The 21,218-nt window shown below is 45.2% G+C and overlaps 1 protein-coding gene across 1 annotated transcript in view; it reads left to right on the top strand.

Annotated features, from left to right (window-relative positions):
- Nucleotides 1-21,218, top strand: part of LOC135523993 (vesicle-fusing ATPase-like) — a 78,284-nt gene that overhangs the window by 40,082 nt on the left and 16,984 nt on the right. The window contains exons 8-19 of the mRNA XM_064951065.1: nucleotides 1,669-1,824; nucleotides 5,984-6,183; nucleotides 14,681-14,846; nucleotides 15,790-15,864; nucleotides 16,121-16,308; nucleotides 16,972-17,067; nucleotides 17,364-17,520; nucleotides 18,613-18,746; nucleotides 18,840-18,906; nucleotides 19,781-19,860; nucleotides 20,923-21,057; nucleotides 21,214-21,218. The exon at nucleotides 21,214-21,218 is cut by the window's right edge and continues 109 nt beyond it. Coding sequence (XP_064807137.1) covers nucleotides 1,669-1,824; nucleotides 5,984-6,183; nucleotides 14,681-14,846; nucleotides 15,790-15,864; nucleotides 16,121-16,308; nucleotides 16,972-17,067; nucleotides 17,364-17,520; nucleotides 18,613-18,746; nucleotides 18,840-18,906; nucleotides 19,781-19,860; nucleotides 20,923-21,057; nucleotides 21,214-21,218 — 1,459 coding nt within the window. The remainder of the gene's footprint in view (nucleotides 1-1,668; nucleotides 1,825-5,983; nucleotides 6,184-14,680; nucleotides 14,847-15,789; nucleotides 15,865-16,120; nucleotides 16,309-16,971; nucleotides 17,068-17,363; nucleotides 17,521-18,612; nucleotides 18,747-18,839; nucleotides 18,907-19,780; nucleotides 19,861-20,922; nucleotides 21,058-21,213) is intronic.

Here is a 21,218-nt window from a genome sequence, read left to right as displayed (position 1 = left end):
GTAGTGTTTATTCTGAAAGTATTCAGACCCCTTCTCCTTTTCCACATTGTGTTACGTTACAGCCTTATTCTAAAATCGATTTAACAAAATAATTGTCCTCAATCTGAATACCCCATAACGACAAAGCAAAAACAGGTTTTCAGAGATTTCTGGAAATGTATTAAAAAGAAAAACATACTTTATTTACATAAGTATTAAGACCCTTTGCTGTGAGACTTGAAATTGACTTAAGGGTGCATCCTGTTTCCATTGATCATCCTTGAGATGTTTGTACAACTTGATTGGAGTCCACCTGTGGTAAATTTAATTGATTTGGACATGATTTGGAAAGGCACACCTGTCTATTTAAAGTCCCACGGTTGACAGTGGATGTCAGCGCAAAAACCAAGCCATGTGGTTGAAGGAATTGTCCGTAGAGCTCCGAGACTGGATTGTGTTGAGGCACAGATCTGGGAAGGGTTCCAAAAAATGTCTGCAGCATTAAAGGTCCCCAACAACACAGTGACCTCCATCATTCTTAAATGGGAAAAAGTTTGGAATCACCAAGACTTCCTAGAGCTGGCTACCTGGCCAAACTGAGCAATCTGGAGAGAAGGGCCTTGGTCAGGGAGGTGACCAAGAAACTGATGGTCACTCTGACAGAGCTCCAGAGTTCCTCTGTGGAGATGGGAGAACCTTCCAGAAGAACAACCATTTCTGCATTACTCCACCAATCAGGCCTTTCATGGTAGTGGCCAGACGGAAGCCACTCCTCAGTGAAAGGCACTTGACAGCCTGCTTGGTTTGCCAAAAGGCACCTAATGGACTCCGACCATGAGAAACAAGATTCTCTGGTCTGATGAAAACAAGATTGAAATATATTTTTTACATTTATTTAACCTTTATTTAACAAGGCAAGTCAAACCCTCCCCGAATCTGGACAATGCTGGGCCAATTGTGCACCGCCCTATCTCCTGAATGCCAAGCGTCACGTCTGGAGGAAACCTGGCACCATCCCTATGGTGAAGCATGGTGGTGTTAGCATTATGCTGTGGGGATGTTTCTCAGCGGCAGGGACTGGGAGACTTGTCAGGATCGAGGCAAAGATGAATGGAGCAAAGTACAGAGAGATCCTGCTCCAGAGCGCTCAATACCTCAGCCCTAGTCTAAGGTTCACCTTTCAACAGGACAACGACCCGAAGCACACAGCCAAGACAACGCAGCAGTGGCTTCAGGACAAGTCTCTGAATGTACTTGAGTGGCCCAGCCAGAGCCCGGACATGAACCCGATCTAACATCTCTGTTTTAGACCTGAAAAAAAGCTGTGCAGCAACGCTCCCCATCCAACCAGACAGAGTTTGAGAAGAAACGGAGAAACTCCCCAAATACAGGTGTGTCATACCCAAGAAGACTCCAGGCTGTAATCGCTGCCAAAGGTGTTTCGACAAAGTACTGAGTAAAGGGTCTGAATACTTATGTAAATGTGATATTTAAGTTTTTGAAATTAGTTAACATTCATAACAATAAACTGTTTTTGCTTTGTCATTTTGGGGTTGTTTGGGGTGTGGATTGATGTTGAAAAAACAATTAAAATCAATTTTAGAATAAGGCTGTAACAAAATGTGGAAAAAGTTTAGGGCCTGAATACAGAATGCACTGTATGTTTGTAACTGTCTGTGTCCCCTACAGGGAAGTCTAAGACCAGAGAGTCTCGCCAGTCTATCATCAACCCAGACTGGAACTTTGAGCGCATGGGCATCGGTGGCCTGGACAAAGAGTTCTCCGACATCTTCCGTAGGGCCTTCGCCTCCCGAGTCTTCCCTCCAGACATTGTGGAGCAGATGGGTGAGCTTCTTCTCTATCCTTCTCTTGGCCTCTCTCTCTTTTGCGTTCTCTCCTTCTCTCGGCCTCTCTCTCTTTTGCGTTCTCTCCTTCGCACTCTTTCTCTCGCTCCTTCACATGCGCACTCTTTCTCTCGCTCCTTCACATGCGCACTCTTTCTCTCGCTCCTTCACATGCGCACTCTTTCTCTCGCTCCTTCACATGCGCACTCTTTCTCTCGCTCCTTCACATGCGCACTCTTTCTCTCGCTCCTTCACATGCGCACTCTTTCTCTCGCTCCTTCACATGCGCACTCTTTCTCTCGCTCCTTCACATGCGCACTCTTTCTCTTCTTCACATGCGCACTCTTTCTCCTTTCACATGCGCACTCTTTCTCTCGCTCCTTCACATGCGCACTCTCGCTCCTTCACATGCGCACTCTTTCTCTCGCTCCTTCACATGCGCACTCTTTCTCTCGCTCCTTCACATGCGCACTCTCTCGCTTTCACATGCGCACTCTTTCTCTCGCTCCTTCACATGCGCACTCCTTCTCTCGCTCCTTCACATGCGCACTCTTTCTCTCGCTCCTTCACATGCGCACTCTTTCTCTCGCTCCTTCACATGCGCACTCTTTCTCTCGCTCCTTCACATGCGCACTCTTTCGCTCCTTCACATGCGCACTCCTCGCTCCTTCATGCGCACTCTTTCTCTCGCTCCTTCACATGCGCACTCTTTCTCTCGCTCCTTCACATGCGCACTCTTTCTCTCGCTCTTCTCGCTCCTTCACATCTCTCGCTCCTTCACATGCGCACTCTTTCTCTCGCTCCTTCACATGCGCACTCTTTCTCTCGCTCCTTCACATGCGCACTCTTTCTCTCGCTCCTTCACATGCGCACTCTTTCTCTCGCTCCTTCACATGCGCACTCTTCATCCATATTTCTTTCTCAACAGAAGTTTCTCTTTCTCGACTTTCACTCAATCCATCTTATTCACTCGTACTTTCACATGCCTGTTCACACGTGTTCTTTTCGCTCTCTTTCTAGTGCTTTCCTTCTCTCATTCTTTTTATAGCTCACACTATGTGTATTTGTCTCTCACCACATCCCCCCGGTAACCACTTTTCGAGGTCCCAGGGAGCCTGTGTTCCAGCCTAGCGTTAGACAGACCGAACCATTCGCCACTGTGAGGAGGGGGAGGGGGGGCTGCCTGCCAAAACAAATCACTCAATCAGTCTCTGGAAGGAACACCATGACATGAATAAGCCTCTGTGTTCAAATGGCATTGATTCTCAGACCAGTACCTCACATTGTGACAAACACGTCAGACTTTTTTCGGGGAAAAGCCTCTAACAAATGGACCCAATGGGAATAATATTATTGGACTGACAATGTAGTAGTGTCAATCTTTTCTCTTTGTTTGACAATACTACTGCACCCTAGACTGAAACTAGTTATTGAAAAATAAATCGTTGTCTGACTCCCACGGTTAGGCCCAAGAGGTCTTCCATCATTGGACAGACAATGCAGTGTCTTCTCAGGATGCTGCTCTGTCGTCAGTGAGTGAGTTATGACACAGGCACCACCCCCCCCCCAAAGCGTACACTCGTAAATATTTGTTTGACATGTCTCAGATTACAATGCTGATTCCCATCGCTAAATGATGGCTCATAGTGAAAGCAAGTTAGGTGCTCTTCTGTACACACACAAACACACACAAACACACACTCTCACACTCTCACAGAGCCCCAGTCCTATCCTCATGGCGTCCAGTTCGAGAGGAGCTGATACGTCAGGATTTTGGCAGCGAGGCACTTTATCTACTTCCCCAGAGTCAGATGAACTCATGGATACCATTTTTATGTCTTTGTCCCTAGTATGTCAAAACTTAGTGGTGCAGTGCCTTAAGAAAGCAGTCATACCCTTTGACTTATTCCACATTTTGTTGTTACAGTCTGAATTCAAAATCAATTGATGGATTTTTCTCACAAAATACCCCATAATGACAAAGTGGATACATGTTTGCAAATGTATTAAAAATGAAATTCAGAAATATCTTAGTTGAGTCAATACTTTGTAGAAGCAGCGATTTACAGCTTTGAGTCGCCATGGGTATGGCTCTATCAGCTTTGCACATCTGGTTTTGGGGATTTTTTCCCATTCTTCCTGGCAGACTTTTTTCAGGCTGTGTTAAGTTATATGGGGAGTAGCGCTGATCAGCAATCTTCAAGTCTTTCCACAGATTTTCAATAGGATTCAAATCTTAGCTTTGGCTGGGCCACTCAAGGACTTTCACATTCTTGTTCTGAAGCCTTTCCAGCATTGCTTTGGCTGTATGCTTTGGGCCATTGTCTTAGGTCGTTTGCACTCTGAAGCAGGTTCTCTCAAAGGATTTGCCTGTCTTTGGCTCCATTCATTGTTCCCTCTAGCCTTACCAGTCTCCCAGCCCCTGCTGCTGAAAAGCATCCCCATAGCATGATGCTGCCACTACTGCGCTTCAAGGTAGGGACAGTGTTTTCTCCAAACATGTTACTTTGCATTAAGGCCAAAGAGTTACATTTTTGTCTCATCAGACCACATAATCTTTTGCCTTATGCTCGGAGTCTTTCACATGCCTTTTTCTTCAAACTCCAGTCGTGCTGTCGTGGCTTTTTATCTCAGGAGTGGCTTCCGTTCTGGCCACTCTCCCACAAAGCCCAGATTGGTGACGTGCTGTAGAAACTGTTGTCCTGGCAGGATCTCTCAACTCAGCCAGGAAACTCTGACAGAACTACAGAGTGGTCGTTGGTCACCTCCCTGACCAACGTCCTTCTTGCCCGGTTGCTTTGATCGGTCGGGGAAAATGTGTTCCACTTTCCAATGATGGCGACTGCTGTGCTCTTGGAAACTTTCAACACTCTCTAGAAATTGTTTTATACCCTTCCCCGGATATATTCCACCTCGCAATTCTATCTCGGAGATCTACGGACAGTTCCTTGGACATCATGGTATATTTATTTAGTATTCAAGGCACACTTAAACCAGCATGGCTACAGCATTCTGCACCGATACGCCAACCCATCTGGTTTTCACTTACTGGGAAGATCATTTGTTTTTTAACCGGACAATGACCCAAAAACACACCTCCAGGCTATTTGACCAAGAAAGAGGGATGAGTTGGACTGCAGAGTGAAGGAAAAGCAGCAAAGGGTGGCTACTTAGACAAATCTGAATTTAACATGTTTTTTGCTTACTACATGATTCCATATGTGTTATTTCATAAAAGTGGTGTCCACAAGTTCATCTGGCTCCGGGGAAGTAGATAAAGGGCTCCATGGCCAAAATCTTGAAGTATCTCTTTAAGTGGGACTTCTGGGTGCTACGGTGTGCAGGAGTTGGCCCCTGGCTGTGTACAGCTGGATGGTCTAATGAGATGGCGAGCCCTGATAGACGAGAGTCTAAAGGTGAGCGTGTAATTGGGGAGTGTCAGGGGGGGCAGGTGCTGATAGGGTTGATCCTAAGGGGGGGTGTGTGTGTGTGTGTATGTGTGTGGCCTCTCACTCCCTCCATGTCTCCCCACGTTCTCGCAAAGGTCGGGCAGACAGCAAGGGGTCACACTCACAAACACACAAATACTGCAATGCTTTACCTGGAGCCCCTCCCCACTACTACTAACTGTCTTCCCTTCAGCAGGTCTAAATGGGAGGGCTGACGTTTATCTCTGGCCTCTCAATGAGTGTGGAGCAAATTTCACTGAATAGTTGCAATAAGCTACGACAGGACCAACACAGTCTGGTTTTCAATCAAGACCCAAAACTGCTCCAAATTGGTTGGGTCCTATAACAAGACTTCAGAGTCCACTTGTAGTGAAACACATCAGAGTCAACTTGTATTGAATCATAGCGGTAATTGCAGTAAATCTAGGCTTTTTCATCTTGTTTTTCCACCTCATTTTCCCAAATTGAACCTGTGAAGTTTGAGTACCTTGGGGATTACTCGGGTATCTATGTATGAATCAGAGATGAGAGCAGACAATGACGTAAAGGCAAAAGTCACCTCATACAATGCATTGTAGATATAGCACATGGAAGTGTACTTAGGCCACTGTAGCAGTCTACGCTAAGGGCTTTTCTCACCAACTGATACGATCGTGACGTACCTAAACCATTCGATCTTGTAACATTTTTGATGGCATCCCTCCCCTGCAGGTTGTAAGCATGTGAAAGGCATCCTGTTGTTCGGGCCTCCTGGCTGCGGTAAGACTCTTATGGCCAGGCAGATTGGGAAGATGCTGAACGCCCGCGAGCCCAAGGTGGTCAACGGCCCCGAGATCCTCAACAAGTACGTGGGAGAGTCCGAGGCCAACATCAGGAAGCTGTTCGCCGACGCAGAGGACGAGCAAAAGAGGGTGAGAGGGACACGCAGGCATTCTCTGTAATATGCATGAAAACTCTAAGAGCCATGCACACACACACACACACACACACACCAGTAAATACACCCAGTATCTTCATTGCAATTACTCCTGTGGTTATCAAGCACAACATACCTGATAACAAGTCAATGAAATAGATGTCAGACTAAAGGGATTCCTTACACCGAGGCCAATATGCAGCCTACGCCACGAACCAAAGATAAGCATCACACAAATCCACACAGAGAAGCAAATTTCTTCTGGAGAAGATTGATTTGCCCTTTTTAAGGAGGCATATTAGTAATAATAACGGTGGTAAAGTCATTGGGTTTCTCCACACCGGGGGGGGGGTTATGTATTGAACACCCGTAGTGATGACGGTGTGACGGCCTCACTCTTCACCACCTAATGAGGTGCTGGGTTATCTCGAACCCTTCCCCTGCCCTCCCTCTCTTACCTAGCCCATAATAAGCCCAGCTCCTCACCTGCTTTAAATGCTACGTCTAGAGACTGACAGGGCCAGAGATGGACGGAAAATCCCCACTCTGCTCTCGCTATCTCTAGTTTTTGGTCACTCACTCACTCACTTTTTCTCTGTTTGGGCAGACTCTGTCCCTCCATGCCATAGCAGAGGGAGGATGAAGAGACTTTGAAAGGTTTTTAGTTTTCACTCGGGTCACACCAAGGAGAATTTAGTCCAGAATAGGGTATGAGGGGTTGACATTCTACACTGAACAAAAATATAAACGCAACAATTTCAAATATTTTACAGTTCATACAAGGACATCAGTCAGTTTAAATCAATTCCTTAGGACCTAATACACTGCTCCAGTCAATTGAATTTACCACAGGTGGACTCCAATCAAGTTATAGAAACATCAAGGATGATCAATGGACACAGGATGCACCTGAGCTCAATTTCGAGTCTCACAGCAAAGGGTCTGAATTATTTTTTTATATACACTGCTCAAAAAAATAAAGGGAACACTTAAACAACACAATGTAACTCCAAGTCAATCACACTTCTGTGAAATCAAACTGTCCACTTAGGAAGCAACACTGATTGACAATAAATTTCACATGCTGTTGTGCAAATGGAATAGACAACAGGTGGAAATTATAGGCAATTAGAAAGACACCCCCAATAAAGGAGTGGTTCTGCAGGTGGTGACCAGACCACTTCTCAGTTCCTATGCTTCCTGGCTGATGTTTTGGTCACTTTTGAATGCTGGCGGTGCTTTCACTCTAGTGGTAGCATGAGACGGAGTCAACAACCCACCCAAGTGGCTCAGGTAGTGCAGCTCATCCAGGATGGCACATCAATGCGAGCTGTGGCAAGAAGGTTTGCTGTGTCTGTCAGCGTAGTGTCCAGAGCATGGAGGCGCTACCAGGAGACAGGCCAGTACATCAGGAGACGTGGAGGAGGCCGTAGGAGGGCAACAACCCAGCAGCAGGACCGCTACCTCCGCCTTTGTGCAAGGAGAAGCAGGAGGAGCACTGCCAGAGCCCTGCAAAATGACCTCCAGCAGGCCACAAATGTGCGTGTCTGCTCAAACGGTCAGAAACTGACTCCGTGGGGGTTGTGCTTACAGCCCAACACCGTGCAGGACGGAGAACACCAAAATTGGCAAATTCGCCACGGGCGCCCTGTGCTCTTCACAGATGAAAGCAGGTTCACACTGAGCACACGTGACAGTCTGGAGAAGCCGTGGTGAACGTTCTGCTGCCTGCAACATCCTCCAGCATGACCGGTTTGGCGGTGGGTCAGTCATGGTGTGGGGTGGCATTTCTTTGGGGGGCCGCACAGGCCGCCATGTGCTCGCCAAAAGTAGCCTGACTGCCATTAGGTACCGAGATGAGATCCTCAGACCCCTTGTGAAACCATATGCTGGTGCGGTTGGCCCTGGGTTCCTCCTAATGCAAGACAATGTTAGACCTCATGTGGCTGGAGTTTGTCAGCAGTTCCTGCAAGAGGAAGGCATTAATGCTATGGACTGGCCCGCCCGTTCCCCAGACCTGAATCCAATTGAGAACATCTGGGACATCATGTCTCGCTCCATCCACCAACGCCACGTTGCACCACAGACTGTCCAGGAGTTGGCGGATGCTTTAGTCCAGGTCTGGAAGGAGATCACTCAGGAGACCATCCGCCACCTCACCAGGAACATGCCCAGGCGTTGTAGGGAGGTCATACAGGCACGTGGAGGCCACACACACTACTGAGCCTCATTTTGACTTGTTTTAAGGATATTACATCAAAGTTGGATCAGCCTGTAGTGTGGTTTTCCACTTTAATTTTGAGTGTGACTCCAAATCCAGACCTCCATGGGTTGATACATTTGATTACCATTGATTTAATTTGTGTGATTTTATTGTCTGCACATTCAACTATGTAAAGAAAAAAGTATTTAAGAATATTTCATTCATTCAGATCTAGGATGTGTTATTTTAGTGTTCCCTTTATTTATTTTTAGCAGTATATATGTATTCCACATGACTGAGAATACAGAATAATGTAAGGGCGTGTATCAGTATCTGGTATGACGACCATGTGACTCATGCAGTGCGACTCATGTCCTTTGCGTCGAGTTGATCAGGCTGTTGATTGTCGACTGTGGAATGTTGTCCCACTCCTCTTCAATGGATGTGCGAATTTTCTGTATATTGGTTGGAACACGTTGTTTGTTGGAACACGCTCAATGGGTGACATGTCTGGTGAGTATGCAGGCCATGGAAGAACTGGGACATTTTCAGCTTCCAGGAATTGTGTACAGATCCTTGTGACATGGGGTCTCAGGATACCGTCACGTTATCTCTGTGCATTGAAATTGCCATCAAATAAAATGCAATTGTGTTTGTTGACCGTAGCTTATGCCTGCCCATACCATAACCCCACTATCACCTTGGGGCACTGTTCACAACGGTGACATCAGAACACCGCTCACCCACACGAGGTCATCTGCCCAGTACAGTTGAAACCTTGATTCATCCATGAGGAGCACACTTACCCAGCTTGCCAATAGCTATCAAAGATGAGCATTTGCTCACTGAAGTTGGTTATGACGCCAAACTGCAGTCAGGTCCCGACCCTGGTTTGAACGACCAAACGCACAGATGAACTTCCCTGAAATGGCTTCTGACAGTTTGTTCAGAAATTCTTCGGTTGTGCAAGCCAACAGTTTCAACTGTCCAGGTGGATGGTCTCGGATGATCCCGCAGGTGAATAAGCCGGATGTGGAGGTCCTGGGCTGGCGTGGTAACACGTGGTCTCCGGTTGTGACGTTGGTTGGGTGTACTACCAAATTCTCTAAAACGACATTCAAAAGGCTTATGGTAGAGAAATGAACATTACATTTTATGGCAACAGCTCTGGTGGACATTCCTGCAGTCAGCATGCAAATTGCATGCTCCCTCAACTTGACACATCTGTGACAGAACTGCACATTTTAGTGGCCTTTTATTGTCCCCAGCACAAGTTGCACCTGTGTAATGATCATGGTGTTTAATTAGCTTCTTGACATGCCACACCTTTCAGGTGGATTGTCTTGGCAACGGAGAAATGCTCTAACAGGAATGTAAACAAATGTGTGCACAACATTTGAGAAAAATGAGCTTTTTGTGCATTTGGAAAATGTCTGGGATCTTTTATTTCGGCTCATTTGATTTGATTAGGATCTCTTTTAGTCCCCATTTGTACAAATCTTCCAAGAGTCCTTAAACATTAAAATACAAACAAAATTAGAATACGAACGCATTTCCACTTATAACACAATATTACAAACATACATAATACACTAACATAATGACCCAATAAATACTCAATCAAAAAAATATTGATTCTTCATCTACTATAGTCCCACAACATTTCTATGTATTATATTTTAATCATTTTAAAATAATGTTTGCATGTCTATATTGAAAGGTTTCTGGTTAGCTCAGTTAATTTATTCCATTTATTTATTGCTCTAAATCAAAATGTTCTTTTGCCTATTTCTCTTTTCTGTCTGGACAACGCATAGATGGTGGACAATCTATTCCTAGTATTTACGGAATGTCTGTCTCTTACCAACTGAATACCATTGTGAATAGAACTTGGTCGTTTTAAATGATGTACAGTGGGGCAAAAAAGTATTTAGTCAGCCACCAATTGTGCAAGTTCTCCCACTTAAAAAGATGAGGCCTGTAATTATCATCATAGGTACACTTCACCTATGACAGAAAGAGAAAAAAAATCTAGAAAATCTCACTGTAGGATTTTTTTAATGAATTTATAAGTATTTGGTCAATAACAAAAGTTTATCTCAATACTTTGTTATATACCCTTTGTTGGCAATGACAGGTCAAATGTTTTCTGTAAGTCTTCACAAGGTTTTCACACACTGTTTCTGGTACTTTGGCCCATTCCTCCATGCACATCTCCTCTAGAGCAGTGATGTTTCGGGGCTGTTGCTGGGCAACACAGACTTTCAACTCTCTCCAAAGACTTTCTATGGGGTTGAGATCTGGAGACTGGCTAGGCCACTCCAGGACCTTGAAATGCTTCTTACGAAGCCACTCCTTCGTTGCCCGGGTGTGTGTTTGGGATCATTTTCATGCTGAAAGACCCAGCCACATTTCATCTTCAATGCCCTTGCTGATGGAAGGAGGTTTTCACTCAAAATCTCACGATACATGGCCCCGTTCATTCTTTCCTTAACACGGATCAGTCGTCCTGGTCCCTTTGCAGAAAAATAGCCTCAAAGCATGATGTTTCCACCCCCATGCTTCACCGTAGGTATGGTGTATGTGCTTGGGTGGTTGTTGTCCTTGATGATCTTTATGGCCTTCCTGTAACATCGGGTGGTGTAGGTGTCCTGGAGGGCAGGTAGTTTGCCCAGGTGATGCGTTGTGCAGACCTCACTACCCACTGGAGAGCCTTACGGTTGTGGGCGGAGCAGTTGCCTTACCAAGCGGTGATACAGCCTGCCAGGATGCTCTCGATTGTGCAGAGGTTTGTGAGTGCATTTGGTGACAAGCCAAATTTCTTCAGCCTCCTGAGGTTGAAGAGGTGCTGCTGCGCCTTCTTCACAATGCTGTCTGTGTGGGTGGACCAATTCAGTTTGTCTCTGATGTGTATGCCGAGGAACTTAACTTACTACTCTCTCCACTACTGTTCCATCGATGTGGATAGGGGGGTGTTCCCTCTGCTGTTTCCTGAAGTCCACAATCATCTCCTTGGTTTTGTTGACGTTGAGTGTGAGGATATTTTCCTGACACCACACTCCGAGGGCCCTCACCACCTCCCTGTAGGCCGTCTCGTCATTGTTGGTAATCAAGCCTACAACTTGTGTCGTCCGCAAACTTGATGATTGAGTTGGAGACGTGCGTGGCCACGCAGTCGTGGGTGAACAGGGAGTACAGGAGAGGGCTCAGAACGCACCCTTGTGGGGCCCCAGTGTTGAGGATCAGCGGGGTGGAGATGTTGTTGCCTACCCTCACCACCTGGGGGCGGCCCGTCAGGAAGTCCAGTACCCAGTTGCACAGGGCGCGGTCGAGACCCAGGGTCTCGAGCTTGATGACGAGCTTGGAGGTTGCCATGGTGTTAAATGCCGAGCTGTAGTCGATGAACAGCATTCTCACATAGGTATTCCTCTTGTCCAGATGGGTTAGGGCAGTGTGCCGTGTGGTTGAGATTGCATCGTCTGTGGACCTATTTGGGCGTTAAGCAAGTTGGAGAGGGTCTAGGGTGTCAGGTAGGGTGGAGGTGATATGGTAGTTATTTGAGACGACCATGATAAGTAGTTGTCTAGCTGCACTCCCAATATTTTGGTTTCTGCCACGTCTTCAATTTGTACTCCTCCCATACTTAATTGTATCCCATGCTGTTTTGGCATTTTCCTAGTGGAACAGACCAACGTAACTTTGGTTTCTTTTGGCAAACCCACTCCCTAATATTCTCCAAATCTCCTTGTAAAGCTTGCTGTACCTGTTGAACCGATTTGTCTTGTTGCATAAATTGTAGAAGATATCATATATCTGCAAATATAGTAGCTTGAGTTTCAGCTAAGGCATAGGGAAGGTCGTTGGCATATATTAAATAGAGAAGTGGCCCAAGGCAGCTGCCCTGCGGTATTCCACAGTTTAACACATGGGGGGAAGAAAATTAACCATTGATATAGTTGGACTGTTTCCTGTCAGTTAGCATTGAATTGGGAACAGTCATATCTAACTCCTTAAAACCATAATGCATTCATTTTGTCAAAATTATTTAATGATCCACTAAATCAAATGCTGCACTGAAATCTAAAAATAGTACACCCACAAACTTGCCATTATCCATAGCATTGAGCCACTGGTCAGTCATGTCAACCAATGCAGTGGTTGTGGAATGGTTTTTGCGAGAACATGCTGATTGGCTGTAATCAGATCATTCTTTTCCCATGTACTCCCATATTTGTTTACTCACGATACCCTTCAATATCTTACTGAGTGTAGGGAGTAGACTAATTGGTCAACTTTTGGCAGGAGTAATGGGTTCTTTGCATCCCCTTTTCCAGTGACCAATGAAGTATGTATCTCAGTGGAACTGCAATCTGGGGAGCAGCACAACGAAGCAAAAAACTGTCCATAAGACCATAACCTGTAGATTTACCATCACCGAATAAATTCAATAGGTTTAACACCTCCTCCACTGACACCATTTGCAGACTAAAAGAGAAGATCTTGTTGCTCATAATATGATCATCAATCCATTGGACAATAGCTTGTTTGGAAGAATGTATGTTTACGTTGTTGTTCAGTAAATTTATTTTCTTTGTAAAAATAATCTGCAAAATGATTGGCAATATCAACTGGTTTTGTTAGTATTCTCCCGTCAACCTCCACACTAGATGGGCATGATGAGATAGATGTACCAAGTAAGCCCTTAACTGTGTTCCATACCTTTTTTAGAATCATTTTTACAATCAATAAACGCATTGTTGTAAAATAACTTTTTTTTTCCGATTCAATTTAACTGCTTAATTACGTAATGTTCTATAATTCTGTTCATTAATTTCTAATTTTGACTTGGCTGCTAAGACTTTTGCCACATTTCTTTGAGAAAAAGCCTCACCCAGTTCATCATCAATCCATGGAGATGGACAAGCACCAACTGTACTCTTTCTTATAGGGGCATGATGGTCCATTACCTCAGTGAGCAAATCAATAAAACATTCTGTTAGCGTGATTTAAATCATCCTCTAGATAAGTCAGCTCCCAGGGTACAGCAGCCAAATCATTTAGAAATAGCTCATGATTAAATGTTTTAACATTTATCTTAACCACAATCCTAGGGGATTTCTTTGGAACCTTGGTGTTCATGGTTATGGTCACAATATTATGGTCTGTCCAGCCCACTGGCATTGATCTGGCTTTTAAGCATGGCAATGGTATATGACAGAAAATCAGATCAATGCATGTGTCTGAACGATGACCCAACTTAATTGATGATCTAGTAGTATCATTAACCATTTGTTTCAAACCACAGTTCTTGCACATCTCATCAATTCTGTTCTATTCGAATTATTGTGATCCTTCCAATTTATATTAAAATCCCCCAAGATAAATACATCTCTGTTGCCACCCAGTACATAAGTCATCCAGATAGGACACCTTAGAGCTAGGAGGTCTATACACACATCCTACCAATATGGGTGCCTGGTGAGGCAGATGTACTTGAGCCCATAGTGCCTCTACTTGACATACATTAAGGTCATCCCTCCTCTTAAAAGGTATATGATTCTGAATGTACAGTGCTACACCCCCACCATTCCTATTCCTGTCCCTTCTCAGTAGACTATATCATTGAATGTTCATTTGTCCATCATTTACAGATGCATCTAAATGTGTTTCGGTCAAGGCCAAAATATGAATATTATTTCTGTTGACCAAGTTAAAAACCTCATGTATTTTGTTAGGAAGGCTACATACATTAACCTGAGCTATATGCAACCCTTATCAAGTGGAGATCAATAGAGCATGTATTCATTATAGTGGAGATCAATAGAGCATGTATTCGTTATAGTTGAAGTTGTCATGATACACTACAACACACAAACTCAAATTTGAACATTAAATTAAAATAGCCAGGGAGTTACTCCAGAGTCCCGATACAGTTGCCCATTGATGTAAAGTTTATCCATCACCATGGAGACCTGTTGATTCAGGCAACGCTTTTCCTTCATGATGAGATTTTTTTTTCTTCTTTCATTGATCTTGATGGGGAAGTGATCATTCATTCCAAAATCAGTGTTTCTGAGTTTTCTGCCCATGTTCTTTGTCATTTCCTCTTGCTTAAATTTGTCAAAACATGCAGTAATAGCCTGTGGCCTAGCTCATGAAACATGGGACCAACACTTTACATGTTGCGTTTATATTTTGGTTCAGTGTAGATACTGACCCTATGTAGCGCCATGTTGACTTTGAGACCATTGGGATCCTCCATCATTCACCCATATCTCTCCTCCAATAGCTGGGCGCCAACAGTGGGCTGCACATCATCATCTTTGACGAGATTGACGCCATCTGTAAGCAGCGTGGCAGCATGGCGGGCAGCACGGGCGTCCACGACACAGTGGTCAACCAACTGCTGTCCAAGATAGACGGAGTGGAGCAGCTCAACAATATCTTGGTCATAGGTACACACACACACACACACACACACACACAGACCTTCTGCAGGACTGCCAACGGGAGTAGAATTATTTTTGCTGGGGGTTTTCCCACGAGCGGTCTTTCAATCACCTGCGAGTGACTGCTCTTTTCACATGAGAGCTTAAGTCGCACATTTGTTGATATTCTTAGCTAGTTGGTGCGTTATTAGCCAAATGTTTTATATAGAATAATATAGATATAGATATAGGCCAGCAATGGAGTTGCTGCTTCCTTCAAGAGGACTGAACTTGTAGGTTACATTTCAAGCTGGTTTTGAAAAGCCAGTCAGGTAAAAAGCTTATGTTTTAAAGGGGCAGCGTTGTATTTTGAGACGGGCTTGAATATGCCAATAAGCAGAGGAGGGGTAAGCCTACATTGTCTAAGTCTCTGTATGTTAATGATAATTAAAGTGGTTTCTTGTGTCATACTACACAATGCAATTTACAGTCACCTATTTGGCCCATGGTGTTAGACCAAGTAAAGTTAATGTCAAGCCCTTCATGTAAAAAATAAATAAAAAAATAAAGTCTCATGCAGTGTCGGCCTGCATTGAACACCACGTGTAGGCTACATCATAGAAATCAAAAGCTACTTCCATGTGAAAATGTTCTGGGATTTGTTCCGTTTGGTTTTGTTGGTAGGTTTACATTATGCTCAAATGCTGCCGTCTGAAACTGTAAGGGTACAGCATCAGTGTGCACTGTAAACGCGCTCCAGAAGTTGCACAAAATTCTCAACATTCAAGTTTCCGCTCACAAGACCCAAAATTTGCTCAGCGGCCCAAAATATTTGAGGGAACATTGACACACACGCATACTTTTCTGATTGACTGACCGGTCAAATTGTTTTCTGAGAAGATCATTTGGGTGCTGCCTTTCTCGTCCTCCCTCTCTTCTACCTCTATCTCTCCATCTGTGCCTCACTCAGGAATGACCAACAGGCCTGACCTGATAGACGAGGCCTTGTTGAGACCAGGCAGGTTGGAGGTCAAAATGGAGATCGGTAAGAAACACCACAAAGCATCCACTCTAACCAATGGCCTTGCTTAATTTCTTTTAGGTTAATATATTCACGTCTTAGGTAGTTTATTTCCTTCTTCTGTGAAGGACATTATTATTCACCTTTTACATGACAAACACCCAGGTATTTCTACTTTTCCAGTTCTGTCCCCTATGCAGTATGTAGTGACATGGTGACGGCAGCAGATTAACATACAGGATATACAGAAGATGTTTCCCTTCTCTATTCCTCCCCTCAGGTTTGCCTGATGAGAAGGGGCGTGTCCAGATCCTCAACATCCACACGGCCAAGATGCGTCAGTTCCACCTGCTGGGCAGCGACGTGGACGTCAGCGAGCTGGCCGCCGAGACTAAGAACTACAGTGGAGCCGAGCTGGAGGGGCTGGTCAGAGCTGCCCAGTCCACCGCCATGAACCGACACATCAAGGTCACTATCACACACAGGCGGACATTTTTATTAGTCTATGTAGGCGGGGGGGGCTTATTCTCAACATTAACTCTACAACCGACAGTGTCAAGGGGCTGTAGGTCCCTTAGGTATTGTGCAATTAGTCATAAAACAATGTGCTACCTCAGAGTGGAAATGTCTGACAACTGAGTGATGAGGACAGAGAGAGGGAGGGACTGCTCCAGCCATTCCTCCTGTGTAAGCCCTCTGTCCATGTTATCGCCTTCCAAAAGATGCCAAGAGTGTGGCGAGCTGCAGACCGCTTAACAGACTTTACGTGTGTGTGTGTGTGTGTGTGTGAGAGAGAGAGTGAAACACTCTCCTCACCTGATAAAGCACTTAGGGCAGACACTCCTGGACTCTCTAAGCCTTGCTTCCACAGACACAAGATTTCACACTAATGGTACCCGAAAAAAAAGCTCGGTACTATACTGTGAGTAGTTTGCTGGTACAGCGTTAACTTATTTGGTGTCATTTTGTCGACACTCCTCGACATCACAGTGCCATAAATCTTCTAGAATCAGGGATGAAGTTAGTGGCTAGTTAGTCGAACAGTTTGTTGATAGTTAGTTGAACATCTATTAACCGTCTGTATTGGATCGTCCTAATGATATGTCCCCCTTGTCCTCTGTCCCCCTGCAGGCCAGTGCCACGGTGGAGGTGGACCTAGAGAAGGCTGAGAATCTGCAGGTCCACAGAGACGACTTCCTGGCCTCGCTGGACAACGACATCAAACCTGTGAGTAGATCCCCTTCCTCCCGCCATCTCTTTATCATTCTCCATCCTGTTCTCTCTTTACCATTTGCCTACATCCAAGAGTCCTCTTTCCAACGTTTGGGTAGACTTTCAACAATTCTGCCATCACATCGAGTAGATGGCAATGTCAATTTTCTACTATATGCAGGAAATTGGCCAATAAATCTTGGATAGCATTTTGAGATGTTTCTAAGAAGCGATTTTAATTAAGGGACCCTTTTTAAGGCAATGATTTAATGGGTCTGACGCTCTCTCTCTCGCTCTCCCCCCCTGGCCAGGCATTTGGTACCAACTCCGAGGACTATGCCAGCTACATCATGAACGGCATCATTAAGTGGGGCGACCCGGTGACAGCCGTGCTGGATGACGGGGAGCTGCTGGTGCAGCAGACCAAGAACAGCGACCGCACACCACTGGTGTCTGTGCTACTGGAAGGTAAGGCACACACACTTAAATACACTAAAATGTGTATATTTTAGTCAGTTAGCAGATGCTTTTATCCTGAGTGACTTACAGTGCGTTTGTTTTAAGGTAGCTAGTTACGTCCACCACAAGTCATATTAATAATGTTATTTGATTTGTAGAGCACATTTCCCACGCAATTAAGTGAAACGTACCTCAACAAAGCAGATATCAGCGAAGTCCGTGCTAGTAAGAAAATTCTGGAGTTAAGTGCAATACACACAAAAAGATGAGCAAGGACACAAACAACTTATACTATTTTAATTTCCTTTGGTACAAATAAAATACCATCACATTTTATTTGTCACATACGCCGAATACAACCATACAGTGAAATGCTTACTTACAAGCCCTTAACCAACGATGCAGTTTTAAGAAAAATAAGTGAGAAGTAAAAACTTTTTTTTTTTAAGTAACAAATAATTGAAGAGCAGCAGTCAATAGCGAGGCTATATACAGGGGGTACCGGTTCAGAGTTGATGTGGTTAGTTGAGGTAATATGTACATGTAGGTAGATTTAAAGTGACTATGCATAGATAATAAACAGCAGATAATAAGTAGCAGAAGCGTAAAAGAGGGGGGGCCAATGCAAATAGTCTGGGTAGCCATTTGATTAGCTGTTGAGAAGCCTTTTGGACCTAGACTTGGCCCTCCGGTACCGCTTGCCGCGCAGTAGCAGAAAGAACAGTTTATGACTCGGGTGGCTGGAGTCTTGGACAGTTTTTAGGGCCTTCCTCTGACACCGCCTGGTATAGAGTTCCTAGATGGCAGGATGCTTGGCCCCAGTGATGTACTGGGCCATCCGCATTACCCTCTGTAGTGTCTCGCGGTCGGAGGCCGAGCAGTTGCCATACCAGGCAGTGATTCAACCAGTCAGGATGCTCTCGATGGTGCAGCTGTAGAACTTTTTGTCAGTGAAGACACTTGCCAGTTGGTCAGCGCATGCTCTGAGTACACCTAGTAATCTGTCTGACCCTGCGGCCTTGTGAATGTTGACCCATTTAAAGTTCTTACTCACGTCGGGTATAGGGAGTATGGGTTTTTAAATGTTATGCTCTCACCTAGGTCCCCCCAACAGTGGAAAGACTGCTCTGGCAGCTAAGATCTCAGAGGAATCCCAGTTCCCCTTTATAAAGATCTGCTCTCCAGACAAGATGATTGGCCACTCTGAGATCGCTAAGTGCCAGGCCATCAAGAAGGTGAGGAAAGGGACACACACACACACACACACACACACACACACACTGTGTCAGTACCTGTGTCTTCACCACCCTTAACCCTCTTTGTTCCAGATATTTGAAGATGCCTATAAGTCCCAGCTGAGCTGTGTGGTGGTAGATGACATTGAGCGCTTGCTGGGTAAGGTTCTGCTTGCATTGTGGTAACACCATTCTTCTTTTTTAAGTCTCCTTTTAAGTTCAGGGTTATAATAGAGAACAAAATGCTCATAAAGCTAAAACAGCATTGACCAGCTAAAAGCACCATTCTCATTCTCCTTCTGATAACCCTGCCTTGACCAGCTAAAAACACCATTCTCCTTCTGATAACCCTGCCTTGACCAGCTAAAAACACCATTCTCCTTCTGATAATCCTGCCTTGACCAGCTAAAAACACCATTCCCCTTCTGATAATCCTGCCTTGACCAGCTAAAAACACCATTCCCCTTCTGATAACCCTGCCTTGACCAGCTAAAAACACCATTCTCCTTCTGATAACCCTGCCTTGACCAGCTAAAAACACCATTCTCCTTCTGATAATCCTGCCTTGACCAGCTAAAAACACCATTCTCCTTCTGATAATCCTGCCTTGACCAGCTAAAAACACCATTCTCCTTCGGATAATCCTGCCTTGACCAGCTAAAAAGTGCCATATCTACGTTTATGTATCTGCAATACTGTGGCAGGTGTCGAGAGCTGTGTGTAGCTTGAAAGTGTATACGGTTGGTGCTGCTCATTTCAAATGGTCTTTCATTGAAAATGTAATACAATTATAAATTAAATAGCTAGAGCTTGAATACAAGGGGTTATTGCACGGTTTCTGCAGAGGTTAGAACGCCTACATTGAAGATGGCCAAATAAAGATCTATTAAGTCAAGTTAGTTATTTGACCACATTTGGCATTAAATGCTGAAAAACTGTATTTAATTGTACTGATAATGATGTATAATACATTATTACATACATACGCAGCCTAAAATAAATATGGGAGCGTTTATGAGTGTCCTTGTTCTCAGACTATGTCCCGATTGGCCCTCGTTTCTCAAACCTGGTCCTTCAAGCTCTGCTGGTCCTCCTCAAGAAACCCCCTCCCAAGGTGAGTGCTCTGTGGGCTGCGGCTCTTCTTGAATGCGTGCGTGTGTTGGTTACTCTTTAGCGTTTGACATTTTCTGTGCTCATGCTCCGGTTGTTATTTTGGCAGTGGCAGAAAGATGGCAGCAGATCATGCCTCTGGCCTCAGTCATTTCCATGCGGAGTGAATCAAGAAGTGTTTCCTAGCTGTGTGATCGTGTGTATATAGCTTTACCACTGTGCGTGTTCATGTGCGCTTTGTCTCCTAAATATAGCCGCCAGGCCTCTATGGCATTTTAGGCGGTAGGGCCCAAGTCTAGGCTACGTTTAGCTGTGAATGTGTTTCATGTGTATGAGAGTGTTTTGGTCAGGCTGTTGTTTTGTGCTGGGTGTGAATGGGGAGCTGAGCTGTTTCTCCTGGATGTGTGTATGTAAGGGAGTATATGGCAGTATAGATGTGTTTGTGATAATGTATTGGTCTGGGCAGGCTGTTATGCTTGGTGTGAATGGGAGCCGGGGCTGTTTCTCCAGGGTTGTAAAGCTCCAGGCCCAGCGGGGAGCCCGGGCTAGGGGGGAGGCCTGTCTCTCGAGGTGGGGGGGGGGAGACAACGGAAGAGAATGGGCTCTGTGAGAGAGCCGGGGGGACCTGGCAGCACCGCCGCCTGTGTGGCACCTCATCTGCATGCAGGGAAACACCCCCTCAGCATCATGGGGGCAGCCGGCCCATAATCCCCCTCTCTCCTCTGAGCGACCAGGGCCTCTGGGGAAAGAAACAGGCCACTTCCCTGATTCAGAGTCAACTAAACTAGAGCAACTAGGTAGATGTGGTCCACCTCTGACAGAGACTGAGCAGAAGCTTTATAAATAGGCACAAGGCTCATATACGGGAGGAGTTGACCCCACCTTACCCATACGCATGTCCCCATACCCTTTCTCTGTATTTTGATGCTGTGAAGCTGTTTGATGAGGGTTCCGCACGCCATTTAAAAAATAAATTAAACGTTTTACAGGATGGTCCTTCTGTCCCTGAGCTAAATATCCATCTCCATCTTGTCTCTGCGTCATGCGTCCCCGCCCCCCAACACAGGGCCGTAAGCTGCTGATCATCGGCACCACCAGCAGGAAGGACGTGCTGCAGGAGATGGAGATGCTGGACGCCTTCAGTACCACCATCCACATCCCCAACATCTCTAGAGGAGAGCAGCTGGTCGAGGCTCTGGAGGTAGGCATAGACACACACGAACACGCAGACATGCGCACACACAGGCAACACACAGGGGAATGTATGTGCCTCACTCTCCAGTTTTGAAGTTGGGATGGTGATATGTAGCGATGCATTCGTCGTGGGTTTTTCAAACGGCTTTTCTGTCTGTTGCAGATGCT

The sequence above is a fragment of the Oncorhynchus masou genome, chromosome 31 (assembly GCF_036934945.1).
Source record: "Oncorhynchus masou masou isolate Uvic2021 chromosome 31, UVic_Omas_1.1, whole genome shotgun sequence".
Lineage (NCBI taxonomy): Eukaryota > Metazoa > Chordata > Actinopteri > Salmoniformes > Salmonidae > Oncorhynchus > Oncorhynchus masou.
Note: the sequence above shows the minus strand (reverse complement) of the source record. Positions and strands in the feature narration are given on the sequence as shown.